The sequence below is a fragment of the Nothobranchius furzeri genome, chromosome 4, assembly GCF_043380555.1.
Source record: "Nothobranchius furzeri strain GRZ-AD chromosome 4, NfurGRZ-RIMD1, whole genome shotgun sequence".
In the NCBI taxonomy this organism is placed as follows: Eukaryota; Metazoa; Chordata; class Actinopteri; order Cyprinodontiformes; family Nothobranchiidae; genus Nothobranchius; species Nothobranchius furzeri.
In genome coordinates this window covers 77,843,477-77,864,836 of record NC_091744.1, presented here as the reverse complement: position 1 = coordinate 77,864,836, position 21,360 = coordinate 77,843,477, and the positions used below count along the sequence as shown (strand labels likewise).

The 21,360-nt window shown below is 44.5% G+C and overlaps 1 protein-coding gene across 3 annotated transcripts in view; it reads right to left on the bottom strand.

Moving 5' to 3' along the window:
• Positions 1-389: 389 nt before the first annotated feature.
• Positions 390-21,360, bottom strand: part of LOC107389052 (serine-rich adhesin for platelets) — a 45,933-nt gene continuing 24,962 nt past the window's right edge. For 2 of the 3 annotated variants that reach the window (XM_054733265.2, XM_054733266.2), the window contains exons 2-3: positions 4,590-8,920; positions 390-1,555 (exon numbers count right to left, since the gene is read on the bottom strand). In XM_054733265.2, the coding sequence (XP_054589240.2) occupies positions 1,332-1,555; positions 4,590-8,877 (4,512 nt within the window). In that variant the 5' untranslated portion in view covers positions 8,878-8,920 and the 3' untranslated portion in view covers positions 390-1,331. The remainder of the gene's footprint in view (positions 1,556-4,589; positions 8,921-21,360) is intronic. The other variant, XM_070550449.1, reaches the window with a different exon arrangement.

The following is a 21,360-nucleotide window of genomic DNA, read 5'->3' as shown; positions in this document are numbered from 1 at the left end:
TTTGGAATTAATTGCGCCCCTATCAGCTTATGTGGGTGGTTTGTAACTATTAAATGATTCTTGTTAGTTGATCAGGCTAACATAGATTTATCAATTTATTTAATTAATCCAACCCTCCAGCGCTGATACTTTTTCAACCTGCAATGAGAGCCAAAATTTACCTCTAATGTTTCGGTTTTATCATCCTTAAGACATCTCGTTACTCGCGGGTGAGGGAGGAGACAAGCTCCTCTTATCTTAAGGTTTCTTTAAATTAATCTGTCACAAACCGTAAAGTAAATCCTGATAACTCAGGATCCTATAATTAATATGCTTACTTCTGTGCAAACAATGGTCAGGGCCCCAATCGTTAAGCTCTAGAGAAAACCTGAAAGAATAAGGATTATGGATCTTTTTCCAAAAAGTTTATTACAAGATCAAAAAATACAAAAATGAGTAAATATAAAATTAACTGCTTCCCCCAAGGAGGAATTAGTTCTAATGATTGATTAAGAAATAAGGAGTTGATTTACACCAACTCGGTCTTCTGTGGATCGCCCCAAACTTTTCTCTCTGTCAGCCTCCGTCCAGAGGACGGAGGCCGACCTCTTCTCCCCCAGCTCTGCTCTGTCTCTTCCTGTCGTATGCCCCAACTTCTGTCCCAGCTCTGCTCAGGGCTGCTCTTTTATACCCTCCCTGGGCCAGCTTAGACAAGGTAAAAGTCACATATATCATTATCTCATGACAGTAAGGTCATGGGGTCATTTACCAGATACACACTTTTTAGCTCAACACAAGACATTTGGTATCATTTTCACTACATGCAGCATTCTACATGAGGGCACAGATCACTACATGCAGCATTCTACACGAGGGCACAGGTCATAAATCATCATCTGTGTAGCAAAGCGTCAGTTTCCCTTCAGCATTCCTGAGAGGACTTCTGGATCCGATGGGCTGTCTTCACTCTGTTCCAGTCCTTCTTTTCCCGCTCCTGCCAGAGGTTGGGTCAGCCTCCTGACCTTTTGCCCAGTTCTGTCCTCTTGTCCCTGTGACCCTTCTGTGACCCTCAGCTTGGATGCTTGTTTGTGCAGCTGGGCTCCTGTCTTCTGGCTGATTTTACTCGCATAAGCCAGTCCAGTGTGTTTCAGCTTGCCACTGTCTTTGGCATGTGGGGACTGGCAACACAGAAACACACATTTTTATAAAAACTTCTTTATTAAACATTTACACAAAAGCATAAAAAATATTTTACATAATATCTGACATAATAAAAGACTAAAGCAGCTACAAGTAATGATAACACATTTGTCTCCTTATTAGCTTATCACAGTTTTGTGAGCTGGTGCTGGCTACTGGGATAAATGATACGTGTGGTCATTCAAGTGTGAGCTGTTCTCTGGATAGGGCAGGAGTTTCCAGATTCTGATGGGCGCTACACAGGTTTCCGGCATAATGGTGAGTTTTGACCAATTCTCGACCACACGTGCAGTGATGATGTCACCTTTTGATGCCCTGTGGAACTGTGCACAAAGATCTTCTGGCACTGGCACAGGATGAGGTGCTGAAACATAGCCTAAAATGTGACAGGAGATTAAAGTTTACACTTTAAATATTACTTGTTACATAATACATCCATCCATAAATCAATCCATAAATCAATCAATCAATCAATCAATCAATCAATCAATCAATCAATCAATCCATCCATCCAGGCAGATGCCAAAATATTAAACCCCCAGACCCGGTTGCCACGAACACTCAGGCAGACCATGGCACAACCCCTCACACCAGGTGTGGCAGGGGGAGGGGGGGACAAAGATCTATATCATCAAGAGAAGTTCCAGGAGAGGGGAGGAGTCAAAGGCCCCACCTGACATATACAGTCATACACAAACACAGTCACACACTCCCTCCCTCATGCTCACACATGCACATACAACCCAAGACTTACAAAAATGCACGCCGGACACCCACTCATGCTCCCCATACACACCCTATTCACTCTGGTCCCGGTACTGCTGCACATTGGGTACAACCATCACCGGAAACCAGAGTTTGACCCTTTCTGGTGGGGTGCTGATGAGCAGGCTCCCCCGCCCAACGCTGAGCACAGCAACCCACCACCCCAGACCCCAACCAGACGGCCAGATCTCCCTCCTAGCCTCCAGCCCCAGGAAGCCTAGCAACAACAGAGGTGGCTAAGACCCCTAGTCTCCCTCCGCCTGCTCCAATGTAGTGTTGTGTGATCATGAGGTGTATTCCATGGCTGTGGTGACTGGGCAGTGCGGGCATCATCCGAACTATGCCAGCTGATGCCACCGCACCACCCCACTTACACCCTCAGCCATCAGTGTCTAAGTGCAGTTTAAAATTGGAAGTGGGCACCGGCACTCGGGAGGAGGCTGAAATATCCCCCTGCCAAATGCCGTTGATTGTGCTCACTCCCAAGGCCCTAAGTGTGTGTTTGTGTGGAATGTCGTCAGTGGAATTGTATAAGGTGCAAATAAAATTGGGGGGCAGGTTGCCACAGGAATGCGGAAATGGGGTCCATACCCGCACTCCCTGACTTGCCCACCCCCCAAGGTCCTATGTGTATGTTTGTGTGATTATGTGAGGGAGCAGGAGGAGAGAAATATGCGGGGATGGGGAGGAATGGCTGGTTAGGTGGAGCCCTCCAGGGAGTCAGCTCCCCTACTGGCCCCAATAGGCACCTCTGTTGTCAAACCGCCACCCAGGGCATGGAGACCCCAGCCCATCCTGCCAGGGCCCAAAGCAGCAGCATTACAGAGCCCCACGGAGTCCGAGGGCACTAACCCAGCCCCACCCCAGCAGAATATCTATGCCCATCCCTGCATTTTCACAACTTCCAGGATATATAAGACATGGGACATCCAGGTAAGGTTGGGTCCTCCCCCTCCTGGACCTCCCCCTCCCCTGTGATGGAACGGCAGATGAGCCCATGTCTACCTGAGGCCCCTGAACCCGGGTCAGGCACTGCTGCATGTTCCTGCCTTCTTCCCGGCAGCATACCTGCCAGGACCCGATACCACATGAGGATGTAGCCTCTGGAAGTGGTCTGTTTTTCTATCTACAGGTCACCTCTTCAGTATTGGGTCATTTGGAGACATACGTCTTAACTGGTGCTTTAATCTGCAAGAAACTGTTGCTTCAAGGTCCCTCCAAGCTCATTCTTATCTAAGACTGGTTTTTATTCACAGCACAAGACGGATGAACTTTCTAAATTAAATCATATAATAAACAATAATGGTGGAAGGATAATAACAATGTTTTGATTAATCTGTGCTTAAATTACTGTGGTTGAAATGAATATTAATATGTTATGATCAGTAATTTTAGATTTAACAAGTGAATCACTATCTTTGACAGCTCACACACTCAGACACATAACGATGACAAGGTTAAGCTAATATCCTGACAATGTTTTCTGTTCCACCAATCAGAACTCCTGTATCTGACGCAAGGCGTGTTTTCTGAGGTTTGTTGGTAAAAACCCTTCTACATGTCAAATTCTGATTTGTTGGTGAATCAAAATATGACGGTTATTAAAACAGGACTTACTTCACTGTGAGTTAGTTCTAGTTCTTGTGAGTTCTTGAGAAAGTTTCGGACCGGCCATCTGAAGCAAAACCTCTTTAACCCAGAGCACCTTTTGACGAGCTGTCAAAAACCTGTTGCACACTACAGCTGACTGCAAACGGATCCTTCAGAACAAAGCTGAACCAACTTCAACTCCTTAAGGGTAATTCCTAAGTCGCAAATAACAACTGTCATGACCTGAAGACAACTCGAGACTAGTCTAGTCAGCACGGCGGTTGCTTCTATGGACCTCGGTACCTCTGGGGTCCCCGGACCTCAACATTCCGGATATAAAATGGGGCTCTTCGATCAGGGTAAGTAGACTCGACAGATTGCGTCTAATGTGTTTTTGATAAGAACCAACTTTGTTAGTTTATAGCAGACCAAATTCACTCCCACTCAGAACTCAGTTTCTTCAGATACGAGGGTTCTGATAACATCACATTCACACGTCCTCACCTCACATTCCATCCACTTAAATCCATTCATCACGTAAAGTGTCTGAGTTGTCATGTTTAAATTGTTTAGAAAATAAATGTCTTGCTTTTTATAAACTTGCCTCTCTTCTTGAATTAATACGAAGTGTCTTACAATCCCTGAATAAACAAATAATTCTAAACCTTCTGGTTAAACATTCAAAGACCAATCAGACTGGATTTCCATATTTATATGGAAATTCACATCATATTGGTCAAGGTGTAGGGTAGTATATCAAGCTTTAAAAGCACCCAAATACATACATAATCACCCCGTTACAATGATATATAACAGTAACAATTTTTGCTGAAAATCACAGTAATAATTCTTTGTGCATTTAGTGCCAACCACAGCCTTAGATCATGCTTCAAAAATGCCATACTTAGATGAGCACCTGTGTGCATACACACACCTGTGTAAGTAAGGTTTCTCTATAGGAGTGTTCAATAGTGACAATGAGGATGCTTATTTAACTTCTGAAGTGTGCCAAATTCAGGAACTTGTATCAACAGCTCCAGAATGTCGGTATTTACCTGACTCAGGACCAGGGATCTCCATCACCCTGTTGGACCCATTTTTGAAGTCAAAGGTATTTTGTAAGCCATTTAACTTCAAGTCGATGTTTTCCTTGAGTGGCGTGATGGAAACATCTCTATCCTGCTTCTTGTCCAGATCCTGATTTGCAGGCTGACACACCGTGACACCGTATCGCCCCCTCTTCCTCCTCTTCTTCAGACTGAGGGAGCCCTTATGTTTCCTGTCAGATATTGAGTCCACTTTTGAATGCTTTGTATATCCAGACACGTTTTGGCTTTTCAATTTGTTTTTGCATCCATTTTTAACTGTACCGTTCAGAGTTGGCATACTGTTCAACCATTTTTGATATAAATACTGTTTAACTGTGTAGTTTCCTGTGAAACCAGATTGTGTGGGTTTCTTCGTCGATGAGTCCAGTTTAAAAGACAGAATCTCTGGTGGTTCAAGTTTTGTAGAACTACTTATTAAAGTTTTGTTTCTAGAAAAAACACTATTTCTTCTTCTTTTTGAGCCAAACAATGTCAACCTCATGGTTTTTATTTCTGAGGCTTCAGGCTGAGGTTCAGGGACATCCAACAGGAAAGGACTAGTTGGAAGTTTGGGTTTCTTTGGTGTACTTAGGCCTGGGAAAAACTTGTCAAGTCTGCTCTGTCTCTTCTGTCCTACTTCATTTGTTTTTTCTCTGACTTTTTCACGAAGGCTGAAAGATGCTGGATTAGTAATCTGAGTTTGTCCTTCGTTTTCTAAACATGACTCTGCCTCCTCTGCAGTTTTGTATACAGTTCTCTTCTTGGTCTGACATGGGAAGTTCCTTGTGTTCAGGTGTGGCAATATGGACTGATGAGGCAGTTGGAAGTTTGCTTTACTTTGTGTACTTAGGTCTGGTAAAAATAGGTCAAGACTGCTCTGTCTTTCTTCATTTGTTTTTTTTCTGACATGAAGGCTTGACGATGTTGGACTGGTAATCTGACTTTGTCCTTCGTTTTCTAAACATGACTCTGCCTCCTCAGAAGCTTGTTCACAGTTCTCTACATGGTCTAACATCTGTAGATCATCTTCAGTTTCACTGATGGGAAGTTCTTTATGTTCACTCTGTGTGGCAATACTGACTGGTTTCTTTGGTGTACTTAGGTCTGGGGAAAACGGGTCAAGACTGCTCTGTTTTTTCTGTCTTTCTTCATTTGTTTTTTCTCTGACATGAAGGCTTGACAATGTTGGATTGGTAATCTGAGTTTGTCCTTCGTTTTCTAAACATGACTCTGCCTCCTCTGATGGTTCACAGTTTTCTTCATGTTCGGACATCTGTAGAATATCTTCAGTTTCACTGCTGTGAAGTTCCATGGGTTCATTCTGTGTGGAACTACTGGCTGAAGAAGCAGACTGAGTGGCTTCTGTGGATTTGACCTCTCCTTTTAAAGTCTCATCTTCTGATTGGGTTATGGCAATTGCAAGGTTTACATTCTCACTAACACTTTCAGGTTCTGTAGGGATAAAATCTGTATTCTCTACATCACTCGAGCTGACAATGTTCAACCAACTGTTGTCAGTCATCTCTGATGCTTGATCAGAATTTGAGTAGAGGTCGTCATCCACGTTAGTCAGGTCAATGATTTTATCGATTTTAAAGCAGTGCTCTGGGGAACTTAGTGTTATAGGTCCATTGTCTGTGTTTTCTGAAGAGTTCTCTAGATCAGGTTTGACAACACTTTCATTGCAACTCTGTTTTTCTTTGCACGTGCATCTAAGAGATGATGAAGCAACTGGTGAATGCATTTCTATGAACTTTGCAAAGCAGCAAATGACTTGAATTTGCTCCGGTTTGTTCTTCATGTTTGATTCTGCTGCACCATCTAAGTCGTTGGATATCTTTGGTTGCAATGAACCCCTCACTTTCATCACATCCTCAAAATCAAGGTTTTGATTAACCAGATTTTGAACTTTTTCATAGATCGCTCTGGCTTCTTCTGGAGGCAAAACATCCAACTTAAATGAGTACTTTGAGTCAGACGTATCTTCTGATGAGGGGGATGCAACAGGAGAGGCTTCTTCGTCATCATCAGTTAGATCAACCGATTCAGACGCTAGCTGTGATGAAACATTGTTCTGCACCTCAGGTGCAAGTAGTTCAGAATTTTTATCAGTTGTATTTATCTGGCTGCAAGTCTCATGCACATAATGATGCTGCATCAAAGTCCAAGGGAAGCCAAATTCCTTGTCAATGTCATCCAACTGATCGTTGACATTCAACCACAACGATTTATACAGCTGCTCTGAATACACTTCATCATTTTTAAGCATGTGGTATTGTTTGAGGTTCTCCTCATAAGCAGGATGAATTTGTGATAGTATGACACGCTGTTTTGGGATACGTTTACATACAAAAGCAACATAAGTAATATGCTTTGATTCCATCAACTCCTTGTAGCACTTATGGCATGTTTCAATGTCTGAATTCCAAAATGTGTTTAGTATTTGGTCTATGACTGAATGCTTTGGATCTTCTCTTGGCTTGACTTGAGCTTTTTCTGTTTCTAACAATAAATTATCTAGAGAATCCATTGTCCAGGTTACAGTTGGGATGGAAGAAAGTTCTAAGACAGGTGGTGATGGAGGTGTAGGTACTTCATTTTGTTCCTCAGGAAGGGTTTGACTCGGTAGTATATCTGAACATTTCAGTGTAGATGGTCCAAGACCGTCCTGCTCAGAACCTTGAGAGGAGCTAGGACTTTCAGAGACTGAGATTGTTACAACAGCACCATCACTGGCCGCTGTGTTGTTGACTGTCACTGGATTTGGATCTTCTTGGTCCACATTAGACTCCTCTACAAATGCAACCTCTTTTTCCACTTCAGGTATAATGTCTGTGATATTTTTAGGATTACAAGTTGGAGTGTAAGAGGAGGCATGCCCATCCTCCTGTGACAATGGTGGCACAACAGCAACAGCCCTGGTAACAGAATGAGCTGGCATTGCCCGAGCAGAGTCTTCTGCAGGTCTGACAGTTGGAGAATATCCTAATATATTAATTAGATATGGATGCTGTTTCAAGAATGCATCAACCTTATTTATCCTCACTGAGCTTTTCTCTGATGGACCCTCATTTTGGAATCCTGCTGGACAATGTTTCGAGACCATATTATTGCCAGGGAGTGAAACATCGACTGGCTTCTCTCGCTCTTTCACCCCTGCTGCTGTGTTCATGGTGAAACCCACCGGTAAAGCATTTTGCTGAAGAGGATTTACAGTGAGCGGCCCTCTTGGCATTGCACCTTGAGGTAAAGTTTGCACAGAATGGAGTGATAGAGGTTGGGTAGCACTCAAGTTACAACTTCGAGAGCCAGCCGAGGTCACAGGTTGCATAGTTTGATTGGATTGTCTGGATGTATTACTGAAACAATGGCTTTCATAAGAAGGTGGAAGCTGCTGTTGTGCCTTATGATCTCTGTGATGTTTGATGGATTTTTTTGGAGAAGGGTTCTGAGTATACTGATTGTTTACATTTGTATTTCTGGAGTTGGTGGGACCTTCACGGTTGTAAAAGGATGAGTTTGGTTGAGTTCTTGCTTGTTGAGAATTCTCACTTGTGTTGGGAAAGTTCTGAACCAGTGTAATCGATGAGGATTGTAGTGCAGAGTTGTAATGAGCCACTTGATATGTTTGGACATTTTCAGAGGCTGCAGACGTCAATGAGCCTGGCTTGACCATCTGTTGGTAGGGAAGTGAAGGAGCTGATGTTGCATATGGGGTAACATATCCGTTTGATGGTTGATGGTAACTATGGGAAGACTGGTTTTGCTGGAGATGAGATGCATCCTGAATCCTTGATGTGGGCGCCTCATTCACTGCAGCTGTTTGATTCCAGTGGTGGAATGTAGTGGTTGGGCTGGAATAACTTGCTAAACTCTGATTAGCATAATTTGAATTAGAATATTGCAGAGTTTGAATCTGAGGTCCACTCGTTGGTGATGGAAAAGAGTTAGAAGTGTTTGTCGGATTACCAGAAAGCATTCTGTTACAACCCTTCAAATTATTATTCCAAAGGTTAGTTTCCAGATGAAGGCCTTCAGTGCACTGCTGATTCGGCATTTGTCCGTTAGCAGAAACTCCATTGCGAAAGGAAATATTTGCGCTCTGTGATTGTTGGACCCCTGAGTTTGCATTAATGTACTGATGCATGGTGTTTTCAGACCAAGAACTTGATGCATTATGGGAGGAATGAGAAGCTGGTTGTGGGAGGGATCCAGTATACTGAAGTTGCCCGTTTCTCTGTTCTAAAGAATGCATCTGTGTCCCACGCTAATCCTTGTGAGAAGTCAGGGAGAAGTTCCTAAAGGAGGAGAATAAACACAAGTTAAAAATGTTGGTGTTAGGGATTTTGTATTCATTTATCTCACAATAAGAGGGTTTGTGTTCAGTTCATGTAATCTACTAAAAGAACTGTTGAGAACGTATTAGGAAACAACTGTCACTAAACCACTTGTTGTCTTAACCTAGCAGCTGACGCCATGATAACATATTGTAGACTAAGACGGGTCATTCTGCTACAGTCAAAAAGATTAAGGTCAATGATTTGATACTGTTGTCGCCAAAAAGGTCAAGAGGTCATCTACAACGTATATTGAGCTGAATTGTGAGTCCTTAGGTTAACAGCTTACTGAGATTGAAGGTGCCAAAAGCTGTTTCAGTGTGCATGCAGTTTAACATGCTGTTTTTCAGTCCAGCTTATGTAAACCAGCTCCAGTAAACCTTGAGCTCTCGGATCATATTGGGTAAATAGAGATAACAGGGCTCGTCGACCTCTGGGCTGGAGGGTGCGTCGACCATATTGGGAAGTGAAAAACATCACCCCATCCTCGGTCCAAAGTCAAAGGACTGTGGGAGTAATGCCAGGGACAAAAAGTATAAATTTAGGACTCCACATTTGGTCGAGGTCTTTTGTTTTTTGGCTGTCCTGAAAGCTGTGAGCAGATTAATAAAAAGACCACGCTGTCTAGGCTGAGAACTCCGTCTCCGACTCCTTCTTTAAGAATAACAGAAGATGCCCACAATACACTATCTAGTCACAACATGATGCATAACCTGCAACACCTGACTTGTTCTGTGTGTAATAAAAACATGCTGCACGGGGGAGAGGAGTTGGAGTTGAGCAGAGACTAGGGTTGTCACGGTATGAAAATTTAACCTCACGGTTATTGTGACCAAAATTATCACGGTTTTCGGTATTATCGCGGTATTTTTTAAACAGTGTTGCACATGTTCAGAAAGCATTGATAGTCCTGTTCTACACAAACTGAAATAGTTTTGAAAAGGTTTAACAGTGTTTATTAAACCTAAAATAACACAAAGCCTTAACAAAAGTGCAACTTTTCACAAGGAACAAATAGTTTCTTTTTCTGGAACATGTTACAGTAGTGCAGGTTTAAATTATACAAATCCAAACATTCAAAACATAAACAATATGTAAACAAATCAAAGAAACACCACTTGTTTTCTTCATTATCAAAATGAAAATCTAAAACTCCAGTCCACACTTGACTTGAGCGCTGTACAAGTCAACCTTAAAAAATATGTATTTAAAACAAATAGCCACTTTAAACAAATTACTAAAATAACTACTACACTATGTAATCAAATCCAAATGTTCAAGTATAAATGGCATTGAAAAAGTAAACAAATCAATGACAAGGAACTAATTGTATATTTCCTTCATCAACAAGTAAGATGCTTCATCCAGCAACCAGCATCATGACTGTATGCATGACCATTTACTTCAGGTTGAAATGCAAAAATGTCAACATATTAACCTTTTCTGGTTTAAGATGTGATCTAAGAGAGGAAAGAATGTGCCCGCTGGCACTGAATATTCTCTCTGATGGAACACTAGTTGCTGGGATACACAAAAGCTTTTTTGCCAGCCTGGCAAGATGAGGCAGCTCTGATGCATGGCCCCTCCACCACACCAGTGGATCATCATCAGCTGGAATGGATGGCAGAGACATGTAGACTTTGACTTCCTCCTTCACTTTATCTTCTGGGGTGGCTGGACCTGAACCCTCTTCAGATCGCTGCTGCCTTGTTGAGGTAATCTTTTTTAGTAACCCAGCAAGGCCTTTCCCTCCTGCTGCTGCTGTAGAGTTACTGCTGGTGCTTTGTGGTTCCTGCCTGACTTGTACAGGGGTCAGCTTCAAGGCCTCCTGAACACAGCGGTCAACTACATCATCCACAGGGGCATCTAAGAAGTTATTCTTGAACCTGGGGTCAATGAAACAAGCCATCTGCATGACATATTTTGCTTTCTCTGTGTACCGGTTGTTTAGGTCTTCTCTCATTGCCTGTTTCATCTGCTTGGTCAGGGCTGGTTCCTCTTCATTTTCCTCCAGGACATCACCAGTGATGTGGTCAAGAACTGGCTTAATGGCTGATAAAGTCACTCGTGTCTCTGAGCAAAGTGCATCTGTAAACTTGCTTAGTGGTTCAAGGAGCTGGCAGACTTGCTCCATGACAATTATGTCAGTGTCCTTGGGCATCAGATGCAAAGCTCCTCTTTCTGCAGCCAGTGTAGCACAGACTGCCTGCTGCTGGCTGATAAACCGCTCAAGCATCTTGTATGTCGATCCCCATCGGGTCACAACGTCATGGATGAGAGCCAGCGGTGGCAAGGTGAGGGCAGCTTGCTTTTCTCTCAGTCCTCTCTTTCTCTTCCAGCTCCGTGAGAAGCCTTGGACAAGATGACGACAGGTCCTTACTGCTGTTTCAACTCTCTGTATTTTCAGAGCCTTTGAAATGGCCAGGTTCAAATTGTGACAGAAGCATCCAAGCCACACATCTGGAAACTCTTCAAAGGCTTTGGTCATGTTGGCTGCATTATCTGTGGTTATGGAGACCAGATCTGTCTTGTTTATCTCCCACTCCTCCAACATATTTTCAAAAAACTGCAATATTTTGAGCAGAGTGAACTTCTGGAAAAAACTGAGTTTCTAAGCAGTGTGATTCCAGTTGCCAGTCTGGGGTGAGATAATGAACTGTAAAGCTGATGTATGGTAGACCACCCCCTCTTTCACTGGTCCAGAAGTCAGTAGTGGCAGCAAAGAATTCACCCTGAGCCAAACTCTTCTTAACATCAGCTTTGACTGCGTTGTACATTTTTGGGATTTCAGTCTTAGAAAAATAATTGCGTGTAGGCACTTTGTAATGAGGTACGGCAACCTTCATCATCCTCAGAAAGCCAGGTCTCTCGACTGTCCGGAAAGGCATCATGTCTTTTGCTATTAAATAGGTGATAGCTGCAGTCAGTTCTTGAGCCTTTTGGGATGCAGGCACATAATCGGTCTGTTTTTGGAATGCTTGCTCAAGTGTCTGTGTCACTGATGATCCAGTAGCGGTACTCCGTTGCCTCGCTGTCTGTCCCACTGCTCCTCTCTGTAAACAAAAATAAAATATATTAAAAAAATATCCATGTCATTGTTTTGAATCATTATAATTATTCAACTATTCATATCAATATACATACGATGTGTTTGCCTATACCTTTTTTTTTGCTAACTCCAAAGAAAAGGATTGGCAAAAAATGTATTATCTCACAGGGAATTTTAAAGGAAGTTCAAGGCATATTTCCCATTAATTCCAATATTTCATTATAACTATGCGTTGTTGATCACTTCAAGGGTATTAAATGTACTAATTATAGTGCCAGAAATGTGTTACAGTTTCAGACAACTACAAAAAAAACTATATCAGGAAAATATTATTGTCCTCGGTTTGTGTCCTTCAAGTTGATATGATATATCATATCATTGCAGATTAGGGTAAATGTCATCAAGCAGTAACCATTATTAAATTCATAATAATAGGGTGAGCAGTGGCGACCAACTCATCTGCGCCATGGGAGCCATAATGCATAACATCATTTTAATATGGGGGTGTCCGTGACACGGTTTAAATGCTGGCAGAGGACGCTGCGGCTGCAGTCTATAGTGACTCGTTGCATTCTCCCTCAGCCAAAAGTCCTCACGTCATGCATTTAAGCTAAAATGCTAATGTTGACTTACCTTGCACTGGCTGTAGAGACGTGGGTGATTGTCACGCAGATGTGCCATTAGATTAGAAGTGTTGCTGCCTTTTGCAGACACTTTTTTCCTGCACGTTCTGCAAACGGGATAGCCGTCTTCTATTAACTGTCCCTCGGCATTCTTCAGAAATCCAAAATACGCCCATACTTCCGATTTAGTTTTCTTTGAGGGCTGATGGATTTCCTGGGCGCTGCGGTCTCCTCCTTCGGCCATTATTTCAGCTTCCGTGCAAACTAAAAAGTGCGTGTGCGGCGAGCGGGATCTTCAACAGAAGCGACGGTGGCTGGTAAGGGTCACCGCGCCTAAACCGCGGCCACGGTAAACCCACCGAGATAATTTAGTTTTTTAAAAACTGGACGGTTATTTTTATTGTCAACTTTTTTACCGGGGTTTACCGCTATACCGGTTACCGTGACAACCCTAGCAGAGACACAGGTGTACTCTGTTACACTTCCCTAAAAAAACTCTCTCTCCCCTTTGCAAAGCTGAACAAAGACAGCCACTCGTGTACAGTGTGATTGTTTCATTAGGTTTAACCCTAAAAGTTAAAGAAAACAACAGGTTTTCAGGATAAAAGTAACATGACCTAAGCCACGATAATGTTGCAATGCAACTTTTGAATCAGCCCTCCAACCACAATCCACAGTAGAGCAAAAAGTTTTCTTTCCACTTCCTACTTTTTGAGGAAATCATTTTATTTTATTCTTCCCAGATTTTCTCTAATAAAACAAAATGTGACAAAATACTGGGGCCTGGGGATGGACTGTCCGATCTCGGGGGCAGAAGTTGCTGAGGTAGTCAAAAAACTACACAGCGGCGGAGCCCCGGGGGCGGATGAGGTTCGTCCTGGGTATCTCAAGTCTATGGATGTTGTAGGGCTGTCATGGTTGACACGTCTCTACAACATTGCGTGGTCATCGGGGGCAGTTCCTAGGGAGTGGCAGACCGGGGTGGTGGTCCCCATCTTTAAGAAGGGTGACCTGAGGGTGTGTTCCAACTATAGGGGGATCACACTCCTCAGCCTCCCTGGAAAGGTCTACTCCAAGGTACTGGAGAGGAGGGCCAGATCGATAGTTGAATCTCAGATAGAGGAGGAGCAATGTGGTTTTCGTCCTGGCCGTGGAACTGTGGACCAGCTCTATACCCTTGCAAGGGTGATGGAGGGGGCATGGGAGTTTGCCCAACCAATCCACATGTGCTTTGTGGATTTGGAGAAGGCTTATGAACCGTGTCCCCAGGGGCACCCTGTGGGGGGCGCTCCAGGAGTATGGGGTGGGTGGCTTTCTGTTAAGGGCCATTCAGTCCCTTTACCAGAGGAGCGTGAGTTTGGTCCGCATAGCCGGTAGTAAGTCGGACCTGTTCCCAGTGAGGGTTGGACTCCGCCAGGGCTGCCCTGTGTCACCGGTTCTGTTCATCACTTTTATGGACAGAATTTCTAGACGCAGCCGTGGTGTGGAGTGTGTCGAGTTTGGTGGCAGGAGAATCTCGTCTCTGCTTTTTGCGGATGATGTGGTCCTCCTAGCTTCATCCAGCTCTGACCTTCAGCTCTTGCTGGGTAGGTTCGCGGCCGAATGTGAAGCGGCTGGGATGAGGATCAGCACCTCCAAATCTGAGACCATGGTTCTCGACCAGAAAAGGGTGGCTTGCCACCTCCGGGTCGGGGGAGAGGTCCTACCTCAAGTGGAGGAGTTTAAGTATCTCGGGGTCTTGTTCACGAGTGAGGGTAGGAGGGATCGGGAGATCGACAGGCGGATTGGTTCGGCGTCTGCAGTGATGCGGACGCTGAGCCGATCTGTCGTGGGGAAGAGGGAGCTGAGCCAGAAAGCCAGGCTCTCGATTTACCGGTCGATCTACGTCCCAATCCTCACCTATGGTCATGAGCTTTGGGTAATGACCGAAAGAACGAGATCGCGGATACAAGCGGCCGAAATGAGTTTCCTCCGTAGGGTGGCCGGGCTCAGCCTTAGAGATAGGGTGAGGAGCTCGGACATTCGGGAGGGACTCGGAGTAGAACCGCTGCTCCTCCGGATCGAAAGGAGCCAGTTGAGGTGGTTTGGGCATCTGGTCAGGATGCCTCCTGGACGCCTCCCCGGGGAGGTGTTTCGGGCATGTCCTGCCGGCAGAAGGCCCCCGGGTCGACCCAGGACACGTTGGAGAGGTTACATCTCCAATCTGGTCCGGGAACGCCTTGGGGTCCTGCCGGAGGAGCTGGTGGACAAGGCCGGGGAGAGGACGGCCTGGAGCTCCCTAGTTGGGATGCTGCCCCCGCGACCCGGGCCCGGATAAGCGGAGGAAGATGAGACGAGACGAGACAAAATACTAGTAATGTTTTATTGTACCAAAATCCTGCTGCAAGAGCTGATAGCAGCAGATAACTAGTAGTTACGGTTGACAGCCCCCCAATTGGGGTCTCTACAGTTTCATGTCCCAAACATCTACAGTTGTCCACACTCTCCAAGCACAACTAAAACCACAATCAAACAGCCCAGATGGGAAACAAGGCCATTTTAAATTGTAATACCGTAAATCCTCTAATACAGGCCCGGGCCTGTATTTGACTCAAGCTCATCAAGCTCCAGGCCTTTATTGGAAGGAGGGGCAGTATTAGAGGCAGGCCTCTAATTCTATTTGAGCAAAATGAACTAATGGTTCGCTGGAGTTTTTGACAATTAAAATTGCGCCCACATTTTCAAAGTTAAACACATTTCTTTTAACAACGGTAGTTTCTGCTTCAGCCATCTCCCCCCTCCCCCTGCTTCAGCCCTCTACCCCCTCCCCCTGCGCAGCGGCCGCAAACTCACTGATGCGCCTGCAGCCTCTCGGAGTTCCTGCTGCTCTAAACATTAAAATAATTATTTCATTTTCTGTTCCTCACTTCTGAGTACCTTCAATGGTGTCTGTTTGTTGCAACCAGCAGGTACAAAAACTAACTTGTTTTTATTTGACTATTTTTCTGTCCTGTCTGTTTATTATCTTCCTGCATCTCCTCTCAATCCTAAAGAAAAACTGCTACCTGGGTTCATATATATTCACCTCATGAGTTACCTTTGAACTGCAGTTCTAAAAGATCTACCGACCGCAAAAACAGCGGAGAGCTCGCTGTTTGGCGGCCGTATCAGTGATCAGTGCGTCGGAGGACAAGGTGATGCGCGCAGCGCCCCGCTCCACAGCATGCAGCGAAACGCATCAGGCGCAAATAAAAGACAGAAAACATTAAAGAAAATGAACTGACATGAACGATCGCGTGTTAAATTAGTTTTTGAGGTGGCGACACCTGATTGTTACTGTGGCCATGCTCAGGAGGCAGATCTACCGACCGCGAAAACAGCGGAGCGCTCCCTGCTTGCCGGCCGCATCAGTGATCTGTGCGTCGGAGGACAAGGTGAAGTGCCCCGCTCCACAGCAGCGATACACATCAGGCGCAAATAAAAGATAGAAAACATTAAAGGAAATGAACCGACATGAACGATCGCGTGTCAGTACCTACGGTCGCGGGGATTCCCTCCACGTCGCACCTACGTCACAAACCGCGGCTATAAACGGAAGTCGCCTTTCCAGCTCACCACTCAGTCATCGTTTCTTCAGATTCATGATCAGAGTTTCCAACCTACCGATCAATCCAATGAACTATCAGCTCATAGTAAGTTATCTTACTTCCTTCTGGAAAGCCCGGCATTTCCGTGTCACTTCGTTGACGCTCGAACGCTCGGGGGTTTCCTAGATCAGCCGGCGTTTCACCGACGCTCTCACTTCCGCGTCTGTGAAACCACGCTCCCTATTGAATTATCGTATGATCACATTCTCTTTTTGTGGGTAAAACTCAAGAAAAAAATTTTTTTACTTGGTTTTTTTAGTTTTATTACAAAAAGTGCATTTTATGATGAAATTGATGAAAAAAACAAGAATTTCTTGATATTTCGCATAGAAAAATACCGCGAATAAGTGAAAAATACCGCGAATCTGCGAATTCCCCCTGAAAAATGCTCCAAAGAAAAAATCCGCGAAGCAGCGAATCCGCGATGAACGAACCGCGAAGTAGCGAGGGATTACTGTATAGTGAAGTTGACTAGTTCATACACCCCCTACTGCTGCTCTCCAGAGTGTTCTGCAGCATAATCAGCACGTTCTCTTTGAACTTGATAGTGTAATGACCTGGCTGGGGTTGTAAGCCAGGTGCATTCTGGGTATTGTGTTATATGTGTTTCCTATCGTTCTGCTAGTTCCTATGTGTTGATTTGCGTGTTGTGTGAGTGTTATGTAAGCCACAGGGAAGGTGATGTGTGTTCTGTGGAGCGGGTTGAATTAGCATGGTTAACTGACACCGTGACTCTGTGTGGTAGGAGTGTGATAGAGGATCGTGTCTGTAGCGTTACAACGCGTTGAAGAAATAGCCTAATAAAGGTCTGCGTGAACCTCTACTGCCACCTGCTGGTTGATTTGGGGATTATAACCCTACCGCTGAGACACTCATACTTGCTTATTACCACATTCCACCCGGCCACAATAAGAGACCGGCCATTATTCACCTCCGCTGACTCCGGCGCCGGCCAAAATTGGAGACCCGGCCTTTAATTGAATACCGGCCTGTATTAGAGGATTTACGGTAAATTAAGATACAATGATATTTGAACTTTATTTTATAAGACTATCTGACCTTTACTGGTGTTTGCTGGGGAAAAAACAACAAAAAAAACTTGAATAAATTTAGTTGAGGGCCCCTACAATAAATAAAACAATAGACTAAATTTCCTACATGGAATTTGAACTCACAACCTCCATCCTGTCAGCACTTTCAGACAGGGCAGCTCTTCTCAAATAAAGTCCAAGTATTATTTTATCTTAATGTATCAAAAACCAAAAATTGCTTTGTTTACAATCTAAACTGTTTTGATTGTAGCCGTAGCTGTGCTCGGGGAACGCAAACAATCACTGACACTTGGGACATGAAACTCCAAAGGCCCCCAATTGGGAGGCGCCAGGGCCCAAAGAAAAAAGGCCTAGGGCCTAAAGGGTTAATTAATTACCGTAAATCCTCTAATACAGGCCGGTATTCAATTAAAGGCCGGGTCTCCAATTCTGGCCGGTGTCGGAGTCAGCGGAGGCAAATAATGGCCGGTCTCTTATTGTGGCCTGATGGAATGTGGTGACAAGCAAGTACGAGCGTCCCAGCAGCAGGGTTGTAGTCCCCAAATCAACCAGCAGGAGGCAGTAGAAGTTCACGCAGACCTTTTTTTAGGCTTTTTCTTCAATGCTTTGTAACGCTACAGACACGATCCTCTATCACGCTCCTACCACACAGAGTCACGGTGTCAGTTAACCATGCTAATTCAACCCACTCCACAGAACACACATCACCTTCCCTGTGGCTTACATAACACTCACACAACACGCAAATCAGCACATAGGAACTAGCAGAACGATAGGAAACACATATAACACAATACCCAGAATGCACCTGGCTTACAACCCCAGCCAGGTCATTACACTATCAAGTTCAAAGAGAACGTGCTGATTATGCTGCAGAACACTCTGGGGAGCAGCAGTAGGGGGTGTATGAACTACAGTAATCCCTCGTTTATCGCGGTAGATGCGTTCCAGACCTGGCCGCGATAGGTGAAAATCCACGAAGTAGGGACTCCCAGCATGCCCCTCGCGGGGATTCCCTTCACGTCGCACCTACGTCACAAACCGCGGCTATAAACGGAAGTCGCCTTTCCAGCTCACCACTCAGTCATCGTTTCTTCAGATTCACGATCAGAGTTTCCAACCTACCGATCAATCCAACGAACTATCAGCTCATAGTAAGTTATCTTACTTACTTCTGGAAAGCCCGGCATTTCCGTGTCACTTCGTTGACGCTCGAACGCTCGGGGGTTTCCTAGAGCACCGACGCTATCACTTCCGCGTCTGTGAAACCACGCTCCCTATTGAATTATCGTATGATCACATTCTCTTTTTGGGGGTAAAACTCAAGTGCCAGACCGTAGGTACTGACACGCGATCGTTCATGTCGGTTCATTTCCTTTAATGTTTTCTGTCTTTTATTTGCGCCTGATGTGTATCGCTGCTGTGGAGCGGGGCGCATCAATTTGTCCTCCGACGCACAGATCACAGCAGGGAGCGCTCAGCTGTTTTCGCGGTCAGTAGATCTGCCTCCTGAGCACGGCCACAGTAACAATCAGGTGTCGCCACCTCAAAAACTAATTTAACACGCGATCGTTCATGTCAGTTCATTTCCTTTAATGTTTTCTGTCTTTTATTTGCGCCTGATGTGTTTCGCTGCATGCTGTGGAGCGGAGCACTGCGCGCATCACCTTGTCCTCCGACGCACTGATCACTGATACAGCCGCCAAACAGCGAGCTCTCCGCTGTTTTTGCGGTCGGTAGATCTTTTAGAACTGCAGTTCAAAGGTAACTCATGAGGTGAATATATATGAACCCAGGTAGCAGTTTTTCTTTAGGATTGAGAGGAGATGCAGGAAGATAATAAACAGACAGGACAGAAAAATAGTCAAATAAAAACAAGTTAGTTTTTGTACCTGCTGTTGCAACAAACAGACACCATTGAAGGTCATCAGAAGTGAGGAACAGAAAATGAAATAATTATTTCAATGTTTAGAGCAGCAGGAACTCCGAGAGGCTGCAGGCGCATCAGTGAGTTTGCGGCCGCTGCGCAGGGGGAGGGGGGAGAGGGCTGAAGCAGGAACTACCGTTGTTAAAAGAAATGTGTTTAACTTTGAAAATGTGGAGGCACTTTTAATTGTCAAAAACTCCAGCGAACCATTAGTTCATTTTGCTCAAATAGAAATAGAGGCCTGCCTCTAATACTGGCCCTCCTTCCAATAAAGGCCTGGAGCTTGATGAGCTTGAGTCAAATACAGGCCCGGGCCTGTATTAGAGGATTTACGGTAATATGTTTTAGTTTCTAAAACTGGCTTATTTTACAACCACGTTTTTTGCCCCTGATCCGAGTCCAAGTTTGATCATCATCTTATACTGAGTCCGGTTCCGATACAAGGTCCTTAAAAAGTCACTCATCCAGGAAGTACACTGAACAGTATGCAACCACAGATAGTTATCCAGTGTGATAAATACAGCTATGTTGGCTGAGATCTTTTTCCTGTCAGATGGAATTCCTGATCCAATTCCATGATCCCACTCTGAACTTTACACTAAACTTGAGAGCTCTGGTCCAACCTAATAACAACATCCTTTACAACTGAACAACAACCCACATTCATCTAGAATCGGATTTGGAATCACATCACAGCCACCTTCTCTTCTGAGGACACACACACACACACACACACACACACACACACACTAGGGCTGTAGCGACGCCTCGATGACGTCGACGGCTCGATTCTAAAAATTTGTCGACGTCAGATCCGGTAGTCGACGCACCACGCCCACTTGTTGCATCCACAGGAGTTTGTAAATAGAGGAGGAATCTGCATGTTTTTCCTCTAGTTCGCCCTCTTCTCCACCTTCACTAACATCTCCGCCAAATACCGAAGACCCGGAACAATGTCCGCCCACTACTAGATTATTTTCCTGTTTTGCCCGCCTTCGTCTCTCGGCAACGGACAACAACTTCCGGGGTCAGATGCGCAGCTCCGTCTCTACCGCAGATGTAGAAAATCACCGGGAGCGCTTCTCCCTTCATAAAGGAGCTTCTTTCAGACATTAGGAGAGCTGTTTTGGTGGTAGCAGTCTCTCCTCTGTGCTGGTCTGTTTGCTGCTGGGTGTTTTTGTTTTATTTAAACTTAGTAACTTGAACTTAATGTTGGTAAAGCTGCTGTTAGCATCTTCGCTAACAGCTTCTTGCGTTGGGATAAGCTGTTACGTTTTGGTTTAGAGTTCATCTTTTTTTGTGGCGTAGATCTCCCTTTTATTACATTTAGAGTGTTGTGGGTTTTTGGTTTCGTTTAAGATATCACCTTCAGTTTGGTTTAACCACCCAGTTTAGAGTTGGACCGTTGGAGATTATTTTGGTCCAGAACCCTGTAATCTTTGCCCAGTAGGACATCCCTAGTTATTTGTACTTTTGTTTTAATTCCCCACAGGCAGAATTAGTTTTATTATTCCCAACCTGTGGATGGAAAGGTTTATGTTTTTTTTTTGTAGTTGTAAATAAACCTGATCATCATTTTAACTTTTAAATCCCGTTATTGTCCCTTCCTTTTTGCACACGAGCCAAACTCCCCAGGAAGGGTCGTAACACCACTCGTCTCACGCACACTACTGACCAAAACAAAGCAGCATGGAGACACTCCATCTTCTACCACCTCTCAGGCAGCAGCCTGCACTCCCAAGTTCTACATGTCACCAGAACATAACCAACCGCAACACAATAAAAGCAGTGTTATACAAAATGGAAGGCCTGTAGTGTTTATTCTCTTACAGTAAAAATTTATCAATTTTTTTGAGGAATTTATTAGAGATTTTTTGGTTTTTATTAACTGTGCAATAGAAAAATAATCATTAGATTAATTGTCTAAATCAGGGATTCCCAAAGTGTGGTGCGCGCACCCCCGGGGGTGCGCGAGCTGCCGCTAGGGGGTGCGCGAGATGAAAAGTGTAATGGCTGCGGAGCTCAGAGAAGTCTGTCAGGTGTCACCATTAGCGTAGCCAGAAAACTCATTTGTGGGTGGGCCAAAGAAAAAGTAAGTGGGCCCAATAAATGTAATTGAAAACA